This window comes from Schistocerca serialis, chromosome 4 (assembly GCF_023864345.2).
Source record: "Schistocerca serialis cubense isolate TAMUIC-IGC-003099 chromosome 4, iqSchSeri2.2, whole genome shotgun sequence".
NCBI lineage: Eukaryota > Metazoa > Arthropoda > Insecta > Orthoptera > Acrididae > Schistocerca > Schistocerca serialis.
Window position 1 is genome coordinate 240,721,599 of NC_064641.1, and position 14,953 is coordinate 240,736,551.

At 43.4% G+C, this 14,953-nt stretch overlaps 1 protein-coding gene across 1 annotated transcript in view; it reads right to left on the minus strand.

The window, feature by feature from the left end:
• Window positions 1-4,402: 4,402 nt before the first annotated feature.
• Window positions 4,403-14,953, minus strand: part of LOC126473789 (protein yellow-like) — a 50,062-nt gene continuing 39,511 nt past the window's right edge. The window contains exons 5-6 of the mRNA XM_050101063.1: window positions 12,012-12,329; window positions 4,403-4,744 (exon numbers count right to left, since the gene is read on the minus strand). Coding sequence (XP_049957020.1) covers window positions 4,424-4,744; window positions 12,012-12,329 — 639 coding nt within the window. The 3' untranslated portion in view covers window positions 4,403-4,423. The remainder of the gene's footprint in view (window positions 4,745-12,011; window positions 12,330-14,953) is intronic.

Genomic DNA, 14,953 nt, shown 5'->3' on the forward strand with positions numbered 1-14,953 from the left:
CAGAGAGCCTAAACCCGCGGCTCTACGAGCTGTATTTCAAGCATTTGTTTAACTGTGGGGGCAATCTTACGCTGACAGCATACTTTATCTGTTTGTTTACATTATTCGTGATTAATATCGCTTCAAATGAACTGTAGCATCGATTCAGTGCATGCTACAGAGTAATAATCCTTATATTGTGAATATATTGTTAATTATTTTAAAACAATAAAGTCTGTTTACACGTTTTGGAAGAATTCCCAAATAAAGTGTAGACAGTTACTGATAAACCGCAAATTTTCGACGTCATCTGAGACTGAGACCAAGCTCGAATTGGAAAAGTGTATGGAAGAAAGTAGGCAGTGTCTATTTCAAAGATACGATCTCTGTATTTCCCTTTAGCGATTTAGAAACACTATAGACAACCTAAATCGCAACTTCCGAAGGCGAGTACACTGTACTGATCACTGTCACATCACTCATTGAGATTTAATATATCATCTTGAAGGCTTTTCTGTTGAAATGTCGTTCGTGGTTCTGAGAAAATTCTTTCAGCTCATGGGTTAAAGTAACTCACTCATCGAAATATTTGACACTGCACTTAATATTCTTCCTGAACGTATAGTCTAACAGTAAATGATGATCTTTTAATTGTGTTATGGTGACTGCGATGCACTGAAATTTGTCTGAAAGCGGAAACAAATACTCCTGACTGACGATCTTCGATTTTCTTGGTTGTGTCTGTTTAAGAAAGGCAGCAAGCGGAAAATAACCAAAAAGTAGAAAAAACTGTTTAGATTTGTAATGATTAAAGACGATTTGTTGGCAGGTTACTTCCATTAGAATATGGCGAACAGAAATCGATTCCTAGCCCATTATTAAAGGTCTTAAAATAAGTAACTTTTAATGTAAAAGTTTAGTTCTGTTATTGAAGTCTGCAAATACGATATTACTATAAATCATCAGAGTACAAGTCGTGTTCAGTGGTAATTACTGATGCCCTGTGTTTTGCAACAGACGTTTGACTGGTTTTAAGTTGAATTCTGTCTTACGCCGCAGCCCGCGTTTGTGTACTGCGTGGTCTCTAGAGTATTTCAGCCATACCTAAAGTAGCCGTCTGAAACAGGAATCCTAAAATGTACTTCAGACTGTTTTTGTCGTTGTTAATTGGTTTTGTACAGTCAGTATGAAACCGTTGGTTTCTGGAAATACACTACTGGCCATTAAAATTGCTACACCACGAAGATGACGTGCTAGAGGCGCGAAATTTAACCGACAGGAAGAAGATGCTGTGATATGCAAATGATTGGCTTTTCAGAGCATTCACACAAGGTTGGCGCCGGTGGCGACACCAACAACGTGCTGACACGTGGAAAATTTCCAACCCATTTCTCATACACAAACAGCAGTTGACCGGCGTTGCCTGGTGAAACGTTGTTGTGATGCCTCGTGTAAGGAAGAGAAAAGCGTACCATCACGTTTACGGCTTTGATAAAGATCGGATTGTAGCCTATCACGATTGCGGTTTATCTTATCGCGACATTGCTGTTCGCATTGGTCGAGATTCAAGACTGTTAGCAGAAAATGGAATCGGTGGGTTCAGGAGGGTAATCCGGAACGCCGAGCTGGATCCCAACGGCCTCGTATCACTAGCAATCGAGACGACAGGCATCTTATCCGCACGACTGCAACGGATCGTGCAGCCACGTCTCGATCCCTGAGTCGACAGATGGAGGCGTTTGCAAGGCAACAACCATCTGCACGAACAGTTTGACGTCGTTTGCAGCAGCATAGACTATAAGCTCGAAGACCATGGCCGCAGTTAGCCTTGACGCTGCATCACAGACAGGAGCGCCTGCGATGGTGTACTCAACGACGAACCTGGGTGCACGAATGGCAAAATGTCATTTTTTCGGATGAATCCAGGTTCTGTTTACAGCATCATGATGGTGGCATCCGTGTTTGGCGACATCGCGGTGAACGCACATTGGAAGCATGTATTCGTCATCGCCATACTGGCGTATCACCCGGTGTAATGGTATGGGGTGCCATTGGTTACATACACGTCTCGGTCACCTATTGTTCCCATTGACGGCACTTTGAACAGTGGACGTTACATTTCAGATGTGTTACGACCCGTGGCTCTACCCGTCATTCGATCCCTGCGAAATCCTACATTTCAGCAGGATAATGCACGACCGCATGTTGCAGGTCCTGTACGGTCCTTTCTGGATACAGAAAATGTTCGGCTGCTTCCCTGGCCAACACATTTTCCAGATCTTTCACAAATTGAAAACGTCTGGTCAGTGGTAGCCGAGCAACTGGCTCGTCACAATACGCCAGTCACTCCTCTTGATTAACTGTAGTATCATGTTGAAGCTGCATGGGAATCTGTACCTGTACACGCCATCCAAGCTCTGACTCAATGCCCAGGTGTGTCATGGCCGTTATTACGGCCAGGTGTGGTTGTTCTGGTTACTGATTTCTCAGAATCTGTGCACCCAAATTGCGTGAAAAGGTAATCACGTATTAGTTCTAGTATAATATATTTGACCAATGAATACCCGTTTATCATCTGCGTTTCTTCTTGGTGATGCGATTTTAATGGCCTCTAGTGTAGCTGTCCTGAAACTAACTAGTAGTATGAATCTTCTTCTTCGATTTTAGTAAATTTTCATTGGTATGTCATTCAGGAAAATGTTTTCACACATCTTCACGTCTGTTTCCAGTTTTCCTTTTTTCATTGTGTTATTGCGTCGCTCAAATTATAAATGTTCAAATGAAGTGGAGGTGACGACAGTCATGGGGTACTTCTGAATACCGTATAGAACATTCTTTTTCCCGGCACAGAGAAGCAAATCGAAGTGGTATGGACTCAAAAATCCAAAAATCCCCTGCAGAAATATTGAGCCATGTTGCCTCTATAGCAGTCCCTAATTGAGAAGCTGTTGCCGGTGAAGTGTATGATGGGACTCGTGTGGGTGGCCAAACCATTCGTTCTACCTGTCCAGGATGTTCTTCAGTGATCTTCAAACCAACTCCAAACAACTGTGGCCCGGTTACATGGTGCTTTGTTACCCATAAAAATTCCATCGTTCTTTTGGGAACCCAAAGTCCATGAATGGCAGCAAATGGTCCTCAAGTAGCAGAACATAACCACTGTAAGTAAAACATCGCTTCAGTTTTACCATAGCACCCAGTCCATTTCATGTAAACACATCCCACAGCATTATGGAGCCACCACAAGCTTGCACTGTGCCTTGTTGACAAATTGAGTCCATGGCTTCGTGCGGTCTGCGCTGTATTTGAACCCTACCATCAGCTATTACCAACTGAAACTGGGATTCATCTGACCCAGCCACGGTTTTCCAGTTGTGTAGTTTCCAGCCGATATAAGGTTACGAGCCCAGGAGAGGCGCTGCAGGCGATGTCGTGAACCTAACGATTTTCGAAATGGAATATCTCGTGTGTCAACCACCAACTATAATTCCGTATTCTAAGTCTGTTAGTTCCCGTTACGTGTCAATAATCACATCGAAAAATTTTCACAAGAAAAGAACAAATGACAGCTCCGGCAATGCAGTGTCCTTTCATACACCGTTCACGCGGTGCTACCGTCATCTGTATGTGTGCATATCGCTATCAGAGGATTTTTGTAACCTCTGTGTACATGCATGTACTGAAACAGAGGATAGAGACGATGTTGGGAGAACACTTGGCTTTTATACAGAAATTATAGAAAATGAAGTAGCGTGTGCTCTGCTGACTTTATAACAGTCCATAATTGCGAAACTGTTGCCTGTGCGGGATTTTGTTCCCGAAGTAAGCTTTCAATTGACGGGTCGTGAGTCGTGCTTCGGTAGCTCAGATGCTAGAGCACTTGCCCGAGAAAGGCAAAGGTCCGGAATTTGAGTCTCGGTCCGGCACACAGTTTTAATCTGACAGGGAGTTGCATATCAGCGCACACTCCACTGCGAGTGAAAATCTCATTCTGGAAACATCCCCCAGGCTGTGGCTAGGCCATGTCTCCGCAATATCCTTTCTTCCAGGAGTGGCAGTTCTGCAAGATTCGCAGAAGAGCTTCTGTAAAGTTTGGATAGTAGGAGACGAGGTACTGGCAGAATTGAAACTGTGAGGACGGGTCGTGAGTCGTGCTTGGGTAGCTCAGATGGTACAGAACTTGCCCGCGAAAGGCCAAGGTCCCGAGTTCGAGTCTCGGTCCGGCACACAGTTTTAATCTGCCAGGAAGTTTCATATCAGCGCACACTCGCTGTAGAGTGAAAATCTCATTCTGGAAGCTTTCTATTGCTTGATACATTTTATTTACTTCATTTTCGGTATCCTGCACATAAAAATGTGTGAAAGAACAAATTGTCCATGCTTTGGTTCTCGTTGAATCACCAAATCCAGAGGGAGTCACAGCTGAACAACATAATACCTTTATCTAACACGTAATTCCACTCAGATTGATGTACAGAAGTCGGTAGTTGTAGTCGGAATAGTCGATAGTCTTCGAGAGGTATTTGGTGAAGCGATTGGTACCTAGATATAGTCGCATACTAGTGGGATCCACCTTCATGTGGCTGAAGTACTGCAGCCTCTCGCTGTCTCGCGCGATCATCCGGAAGTTGTGCGGGTGGTGCGGCTTGCTGGTGTTCCAGCAGTAGACGGCCAGCGCGTCCTGCTGGGGGAAGAACAGCAGCTGGCCGCTGGGGTCCGCCGCCAGGGGACCGCTGGGACCGGCCAGGCGCCCGGGCAGCGCCACCTAGAGAGAACCAGGGAAACGGAATACAGCAGTAAACTGCAGAGTTAGCTACGTTTTACAAGTTAGAAAGAAAAAATCTAAGATTTTAAAGAAGAAAGAAAAAGAATAAAAGGCTGTTGGATGGAGGAAAGGACAAAAGAGGGAGAGGTAGTAAGATTCAGGAAAGTGAATGGAAATGATGGTGTCCCATACTCCGAGGAGCGTAGGGGACGATGCGGGAGTTCCGCACCGCTGTACTAGGTAAACTCCTAGTGGAGGTGGTTTGCCATTGCCTTCCTCCGACCGTAATGGGGATGAATGATGATGACGTCACAACAACACCCAGTCATCTCAGGGCAGGAAAAATCCATAACCCACTGGGAATCAAACCCGGGACCCCCTGCGCGGGAAGCGAGAGCGCTACCGCAAGACCACGAGCTGCGGACGTGAATGGAAAAGAGAAGGAAATGAAAATAGTGGACCACTTTGTGTGATCCCCCAGGTCGCCTCAATCGAAAGAACGACATATTGTAATACAGTGTAAACAATGGAACAGAACGAAAGCTCCTAGAAGCTACACACGACAAACCTGCTCTCTGTATGTGTTCTATTTCTTTGTGCTTTCGCATATTTCGTCGCTACGAAATATTTGGAATGCATATGTTACATTCGTTGCGTGTTTACAAATCGGAGTGAAGGACGAGATTGAGAATTTTACATTTGAAAATAATTTGTGGTCTCAATAATTTTCTTTTTTTTTAATTGCATATGTTCTGCTTGCCGATGATCTAAATTCCTATCTCCTAAACACTCAGAAAAATGGTTCAAATGGCTCTGAGCACTATGGGAGTTAATATCTGAGGTCATCAGTCTCCTAGAACGTAGAACTACTAAAACCGAACTAACCTAAGGACATCACACACATCCATGCCCGAGGCTGGATTCGAACCTGCGACCGTAGCGGTCGCGCGGTTCCAGACTGTAGCGCCTAGGGCCGCTCGGCCACCTCGGCCGGCCATTCTGCCAATTAATAGCAGTTTGTCTTTCACATGGTGTCTTCTGATATTTAGTCCTGAATTTTCTCTGAAATGTAGTAGTGGATTTGGATTCATGAAAGCATAAACAACACTGCGCACACTGTGCATCACAATAAGACACCATGGTTCAACTGTACATGCCACCTAATGGGAACTTCGGAAACTACCAGTCTTGGGCGGGAATAAGACTCTAAGATATACTGTATTTAGATCTGTATGAAACATTTCTGTAAGTCGTGTGTCCTTTTCACAATTACATGTTACTTTTCTGTAACTAATTTATAAACAGCATGTATTAATATATATCGATCCGTCGTCGGTGAGGTCATTAGAGGCGTAGCGCAAGCCTGGTTTGGGAAGGAGTGGGAAACGAAAGCTGCGAATCCCTTGATTACTTTATTTCATTCCTTTAGACAGTGGTGTAGGATTCGACACGATACGCTCAACCGAACGGGACAGTCTAATATAGTCGATGTCCACACAATGTTCCTCAGTTTTCTGTGTGCATTGTTAGGTACAAGTATGAGCTTTCTCTTTAATCTACTGCGTGCTCATTCTAATGTATTCATCAACTGTCGTTGTTTCCCAGTTATCCACAAACCTTTTTACAGTTACTCTACCCTCAGAAGAATATCAGTCATACGAGTTGTACAAGTGACACTTCATGATAACAACCACCTAACTGAAACTTTACAAACGTGTACGTGCTAAACGTTGGTGCTGCATGCTACCATTCAGAAGAGGAACAGAGATAGTCAAAGAAAGGTCGATAGCTTGACCAGCAACTAGTTTGACGTCTACTCCGTCACTGCTTTTATGTCTGTAAGAGTATTGCTTCGTGGCGATTGATGGATGCAATACATAGGTACTATAGTCGTATCTTTAGAGCGAAACGGTTTCCTTAAATTCACAGCGCAAACACTTTTCATCCGTGACAAAAGTTCACGTGGTCGAGGTTGGTTACTACAATCCTTTGTAGTCTCTGTAGAATGATGCGCTGGCTGAAAGGATGTGTCTGAAAGGAGAATGTCGTTCACTGACAAAGAGTGGTTGTCACAAGGGAGAATAATAGTTTCCGCTTCTAGGGCTTTTATCTATGGTAAAAAGTTATTACAGACTGGTGAAGGAAAGGGCTCAAATGAAACTAAACAAAATATTCAGAGGTGTACGATAGTCGATTTGTTGGTTTCTGGCGAAAGAGATAAGCATAAACACCAGTTTGCTTGCAATTAATTGTAAACTTTATGATGAACAATATATTTCAATAAAGAAGAGAGCAATAGAAGCTGTATGGTGGTGAATTTACGGTTAATATTGTTGGTCAGTACTAACGAAGCCAACGTACTGAGAAACATAAAAATAACTGCAATGACACAAAACAGTATTATAATAGGTGAAGCTTATGAATCTACCACGAAATAATTACAGTGTGAGACCTTTGATCTGATGGAGTTTCATTTAAAGTTCTTAAGTGAGTGATGTTCTTTACAGATTCCATCATTGCCATCCTTCTTCCTCCCTTTCCAAATCCAAACTGTGAAATTAGTGTTTTATCTTTCACGTGCTACATCTGAATGTTATTCTAGAGCTGGTAAGCTTCCATTTTTGCCTACACGATTCCGCTTTTCCGATTATTTTGTGTTTATGCAGCAAGTAGCCTGTGTCCTCCTCAACGGTCCGTAACAGATTGTTTCTCTGTATTCAGGTGTTAGAATATTAAATAATATTAGAAACCATCGGACTATCTCCAATACTGAATTTGAAGAAATTTATTGGTTGAGTACTTCATGAGCTTGTTGAACCGATTATAACGGTCGTAGTTATGTCTTAAGCACAAGCCCTTCAATGTTGTTATACTCTCACAGAAAAAATGTAGGTCAAAGTACATTGATCCAGTGGTGGTATACGTCGAAAAACAAATTACTTTTTTCGTTATAGAACACAGTCTTTGGACAGAGCAATTTCCAAGATATCTCAGGATAGATTTCTTGTAATGTAAAGTGGGACGCGGCGACAAAGCAGTTCGAAGGAATTACGTATTTTTTCAGATAAAGAAACGACCAGAGACGTTTAAAGGTCTATCTGCCGATTTACAAGATACCTTCGCTCTGACTCACGGGGTAGTAGTCCCGTGTGAACCAGAAAATACGCTAGATTAAAACTCTGGCTCTAATTAACGGACGAAAGAATCTGCCTCAGGCCTCCACTACAGCCACACTTTTATTTATGAATTTATTTCCATTTTCAATATATGTGACGGTAACGATGAAAACGACAAAACACATTCCAGTTATTTTTAGATTACCTAATTGATTATATCATGTGCTCGTATTGGTTGGAAAACTGCTCTGTCCCAAAGTGTCTGTTGAGTTCTGGCGGTGTACCTCAGTCATGGCAATGAGGCAGTCATGCCGATCCAACAGCAAACGCTTAATACTGAAGTCACAAGTGACAACTATACTAAGTTAGTGATTGTACACTGCATGTGTCCCTGAATTCCGCATTGACCAAATTTACGTCAAGATAGTACTCAAATATCACATTCTGATTCGCAGCATCATCAACTACATTCTTTAAATTACTTCGTGGGACACAGAAACGCATACAAGACACCAGTGCGAGCAACTTTAGAGTGTTGTTTCAGTGTTTAGAGTCCTTACCATGCAGGCATGACAACGGACTTGAAGCGAATTCAGAGACGTGTTACTCGGTAGGAGGGCGATGTATTCCATAAGAAAGTGTAACGGATATGCCCAAGGAATTTGAAACGGAATGCAATTTGTGTATAATAAATATATAATAAATATAGAGATCATGTGTTTGAAGAAGACAGTGATAGTATTATATGCCACAATCGTTTATCTCAAATAGGAATCACGAAAACAAGAGAAATCAGGGAACGTGTAGAGGTCTACGGACAGCCATTTCTCCCTCGCTCGATAAGCGAATTGAATAGAAAATAAGACTGGTACCACAGAAGCGCCACAGAAACTGGTATAGGTAATCATATTCAAATACGGAGATGTGTAAACGGGCAGAGTATTCCCCCTCATTTGATAAAATTATAACAGCAAATTAACGTCAATAGTGGGTTACGGCTCGGAAGTCTGGGCGCACAGATTCACGAGGGCGGTGCCCGCATGTCAATGAGAAGGGTGCAGAGGAATATGACATTAAGGGCAGTGGATGCCTACAGAACATCTCCAGATGGGGCCCTGTTAATGATAATGTGGCTCTGCCCTCTGGACAGTAAGATTAGAGAGCAAGCAGCATGGTTCTGGTCCAAGAAGGGACCATTCAGAAAACAGAGGACAGTCTGGGTGTTCGGGTTTGGCACAAGGGTGAGGAGCTGTGGCAGGAATCGTGGGACATTGATGACACAGGCCTTAGAACATTTCAACTTTTGCCAGACGTGAAAGAAAGGTTATGAATCAAGTACTCTGAGCCAACTCGGAGATTGTTCCACTTTCTCACTGGTCATGGGCGCTATCCGACATATCTATGTCGGTTTGGGAGGAGGGCTACCCCTGCGTGTGACTGTGGCGCATCAGAGGGTACTCCCGACCATGTGGTTTACGAGTGCCCCCTTTTCAGTGATGTAGCAGCCGCTTTACGACTTCAACTACCAAACAATGACACGTACTTCCTACTGAGACGTGAGGAGACATTTCGAACTCTGAACAAAGCAAACGTGGTATCACGGAAAGTAATATCAGAACATCTGAGGGACAATTGTGAATAGCAACAAATAAACAAATGTGTCCCAGTACCGTGATCCAGTACAGCCTGTGCGAGGATAGGTCGACTTACAACACAGTTGGAATCCACCACGTGCAGGACTAGGAGGATGGGGCACAACAAAGAGGCACCGGACTTGACATAGGACAAGATCTTAGTTAGTAGGACTTAAAAATAGGAAACAAAAATAGGAACCTGCAGCGATTCAAGACATCCTTGGCCTGCCAAGTGTCAGGGGCATGCTCGTCGGGGTTAGCTCTGTGAGCAAGGCCGTGCAGTGGGTTCATACAAACCACTGACACACCTGTGACGCTGCAGGCGGTAGAGGTTAGTCCATAAGTAGCCATTAGAACTAAGTAGAGTATTAATAGATTAGAAATCGCCTATTGTAATGCACTATACTGTACTATAGCTCCCCTGTAATTACTGTAATTAACTACTAACAATAATGATGTTGGCCGGCAAGTGTAGCCGAGCGTTTCAAGGCGCTTCAGTCTGGAACCGCGCGACCGCTACGGTCGCAGGTTCGAATCCTGCATCGGGCATGGATGTGTGTGATGTCTTTAGGTTAGTTAGGTTTAAGTAGTTATAAGTTCTAGGGGTCTGATGACCTCAGATGATACGTCCCATAGTGCTCAGAGTCATTTGAACAATTTTTTGAATAATTATGTTGTAACACTTAAGGACCCACTAATCATGTGATGTGGTAGGTTACATATGTATAATATAAAGATAAAGAATAGAGATTTTAAAAAAGCTGGCAGAACACGGCTCTGCGGTCGGCAACAACACGTGTGTGGCGCAGTTTTTAGTTCTGTTACTCCTGCTACAATGACAGGTTATGAAGATTTAAGTGAGTCTGAAGGTGATGTTATAATTGGCACACGAGCGATGGGGCACAGCATCTCCGAGGTAGCGATGGAGTGGGAATTTTCTCGTACGAACATTTCACGAATGTACAGTGAATATCAGATATCTTGTAAAACATCAAACCTCTGACATCGCTGCGGCTGGAAAAAGATCCTGCAAGAGCAGGTCCAGCGACGACTGAAGATAATCGTTCAACGTGACAAAAGTGCAACCCTTCCGCGAATTGATGAATATTTAAATTCAGGGCCATCAACAAGTGTCAGCGTGCGAACCACTGAACGAAACATCACCGATATGGGCTCTCAGGGCCGAAGGCCCGCTCGTGTACCCTTGATGACTCCACGACTCAAAGCTTTACTCCTCTCCTGCGGCCGTCAACACCGACATTGGACTGTTGATGACTGGAAGAATGTTGCACGGTCGGACGAGTCCCGTTTCAAACTGTATCGAGCGGATGGACGTGTACAGGTATGGAGAAAACTTCATGAATCCACGGGCCCTGCATGTCAGCAGGGGACCGTTCAAACAGGTGGAGGCTCCATAATGGAGTGGGGCGGGTGTAGTTGGAGTGATGTCGACCACTGATACGCTTAGATATGGCTCTGACAGGTGAGACGTATGTAAGCATCCTGTCTGATCACCTGCATCCATTCTGTCGATAGTGAATTCCGACGGACTTGGGCAATTACAGCAGGACCATTCGACACTCCACACTTCCAGAAGTGCTACAGGGTGGCTTCAGGAACACTCTTCTGAGTTTAAACAATTCCACTGGCCACCAAGCTCCCCAGACGTTAACATTATTGAGCTTATCTGAGATGCCTTGCAACGTGCTGTTCAGAAGAGATCTCCACCCTCTTGTGCTCTTACGGGTTTATGGACAGCCCTGCAGGATTCATGATGTCAGTTCCCTCCAGCACTACTTCAGACACTAGTCGAGTCCATGCCACGTCGTGTTGCTCCAATTCTGCGTGCTGGTCGGCGCTCTACACTATATTAGGCAGGTGTACCAATTTTTGCGGCTGTTCAGTGTATTTGCTTTCCGTCATACACTCTAGAGCGGCGTGCGGTCTCTGTGTACATGTTTGCCCCCCTTGTTGCGAAACAGTGTTTGTCTGATAATTTATTTTACTGTCCTTCTGGCCAATAAGTAACGTCTGGTGGTCAAAATAGAGGGGATACGTAGTACATGGATGTACATGTGCACACGCTACTTGACACTGCAGCAGCAGGGACGTTAGTTGCTTGTTTTAGGACCTTACATACTGTTTGTGTGAAAAGAAATTTCGTGTGGCTAAGGCCCCCGCTGGGTAGACATTGGCATGTTGCAAGTCCTGTTGTTTGATGCCACTTCGGCGACTTGCGTGTCGATGAGGATAATGTGATGATGACAACACAACACCCAGTCCCCGAAAGGATGAGATCTTGTACTCAGCCGGAAACCAAACCAAGACCTCTCGCATAGCATTGTGCCACGCTGACCACTCAATTGTGGAGGCGAACCACTGGTCCCATCAAGACCGTAATAGTATGAACAAAAAAGCATTTATTGCATATTTCTTTCCACTTTGATGTAAGATTTCGCCCAACAGATTCTGAGTATTGTTATACTTATAATGATTCTCTAATAGATATAAAGGTACCTGTGTCATGGTGTCGAGAATGTCACCGTCATTCGCTTTCTGGATGGCCTCCTTCTTCACGGCAGCTTGAATGTTCGTCGCGTGACCTTGCATGTACAGTTTCCCATCGCATCTGTCATCTCCTGATATCCCGTACAGACCATACGGAAGGTAAGTAGAAGGACCACCCGCCTTGGTGAAAAAGTAGCCCGGTTTGGGGTAGAAATACTGACTCTGCAGGTGTTTGGAGACCCCAGTGGTGAGGTCGGTCACCGTCAGCTGGAAGCCTACGGTGTCGGCGATGTAGGCCACCAATCTGCCATCTGCACACTGCTCCACCTGTGTAAAAAGCCACGTGTCAGTACATTCTGTAACTCAGTCGCTCCAATTATGCGTTGTTAATAAAGAAACTAACTGAAAAAGTTCAATAACTTTTCGATGGTTATGATCCATTGTCATAGAACATGTTTTTAAAGAATAAATCGCCATTTGACTGAGTATTACTATATTTGTCTTCTTTTCTGTTAACTTACATGATACGTTAATGGTCTGAGAACTTTTAGTGTTATACATGATAATGGCACAAATGCCGAAATGTAGACCGTACAGAAGATAAGTACGGTAATACACAGTCAAATGACGCTTTAGTCTTTCAAAAAGGAAGTTCAATAGCCGACATAAATAAACCAACTCAGATTCTAAGAGAAGAATTCAACGACAATGAAGGCGGAGATAGAGATCATCGGAAATGCAGAGCTGGCGGATGAAATAATCCTGATTTTAGGGGTAGTGTAGAAGCGAAGGGAAGAACTACGCATCTCAGAAAGAAAGAAAAAACAGGTGCATCTCACGGAAAAAGACAGTGTGTAAACTCTGTTCTGCGTGGATCGCATTTTAACTTTTTGTGTAACGTTTTGTCTGAGGGGACCATGGCAGCATTTGCCGAAACGAGCGCGAGAAGGCGCTTAAAAACAGTACTAAAGCTGGCCTGAGCGACGGTCTTTAAGGGGACATGCTCGTGAAAAATTTGAAAAACAATTTCTTGGTCTATAGAAAAGAGCATTTCATGCTGATTTCAAACATGTATAGTTTTTAGTTTTCCATTGTTTCTAAAATTGAGGTTGAAGGTAATGTTGCACAGAGGCCACGCCCATCTGTCAGTTTGAAGTGTGGCAGAATACGTGATGTTTTCTTCCATTTTTTCCATCGTTAGCTACGGATCGTTAACACAGGTGTATTCTAGAAGGCACTGACTCACGGAACCAAAGTACAGGCATATCTAGAAGACTATGGTTAGAATGTAAACAAAGAGCTGAGAGTATATGATTTCGGAATTTCACAAGCGTGTGTTTTTGTAGTTATTGGGTGTTGCTTTGTTTCTGTGTGTGTGTTTCCTGTGCTACAAATGCCGAGAGTAAAGAAATGCTACCGTCATACAGTATACCCACAAGCATTCCTTACCACTAGCTGTAATGAAGGCAATTAAGTCTATATGTAGGGATCTGGCAAATAAAAAACTACTTAGGAAATGTATGCATGGTCTCTTTCAGAATGCAAATGAAAGCTTCAGCAACTGTATATGGGAGAGAATACCCAAAAATGTATTTGTTGAGCTGACAGTGCTGAAGGCTTACGTAATGAGTGCAGTAATAACAATTTCAAGGATCAATGTTATGAAGAAATTGAACATCCAGACGGGAAGGAATATGGCTTCAGCTCTAACTGCTGTTGATAAGTGGCAGGTAACCAAAGCAGAGACAGCTGCAAAAGCTGCTACCAAGGAGTCAAGAATAAGGAAAGGATGAAGAGAAACAGTATAAGGAAACAGGACAAATGGAGTATGCAGCTGGATTGTTCTAAACGTGCATAGTGATAAGTTAATAAATCTGTAAATCTTTTGCGATTTACCGAAAACGTTAATTTTCATCATTCAGGTACACTTTCCTCCTAAATAATTGAAGTCGAACTCACAAATATTGGTACAGATATTTAGAATGACCTCCTCTACCTTCCTTGTCTACTATTTCCTGAAAAATTTATAACATGATGATGATGTCGGTGATATTTGATCTACATTTTTAAGTATTTTGTTTGCAGTAGAATAAATTACTTGTCTCTTTCACAGATCAGCATCAGGGAAGAAAACTGGATTCATGAAACGCTTAGGTGAATGTTGTCTGTACTCTGACTGTTTTTCCAAGCTGTGCAGTCAGTGGTTCCAAAGGAAGTGGTACTCCTGTGAAATAGTGTTCCGTTTTTATGCTATTACTAGGTCAACATCTTTGCTTCCGCCGTTTTTCTCGAAGTTAGAAACTTTGTTGTGAAAAACTTACAAAACAATTTACGATTCAAAGTACAGGCCATCGTTGGCCACTGCTTTCTCCAAGATTTTGGGCACATACGAATCCCGCTGAGTATAAACGGGGCATCTTTTGAGGGGAGCCATCAATCGATCCAATTTTGCACTTCTTTATGTGACTGAAAGTGCTTTGCAGCTGGGTCGTGTGTCATAGATCGAGAAAAGTGGCAGTCAGAGGGAGGAATATCTGGAGAATACAGCAACTTCCCATTTCAAAGTTTCCTAGTATGTTTTCACGGGGTTTCGACGTGGAGTCGTGCACTGTCATGCTGCAAAATCATTTTTTCATGTCTATCGCTGTAGTGTGGCCGTTTGTCTTTCAGTGCTCGGCTCAAACACATCAATTGCTTTCGATAACGACCTTCTGTGATTATTCCCGTCGGTTGCAGTGGCATCGAAAGCTTTCTCTCTTTCACAACCACGCCGGTCTTCAGCGTCAAAATCACCATTCTTGAAGCATGGAAACCGCTTTCTGCGAAGTTCTGTCACTAACAGGCGACTCATAATACGTTTTACCCGGTTCTTTATGAGCCTCAGGCACAGATTTCTTCATATCAAAGCGGAAAATTAAAACATCCGCAGATGACGAGAACTGGTCTCATAA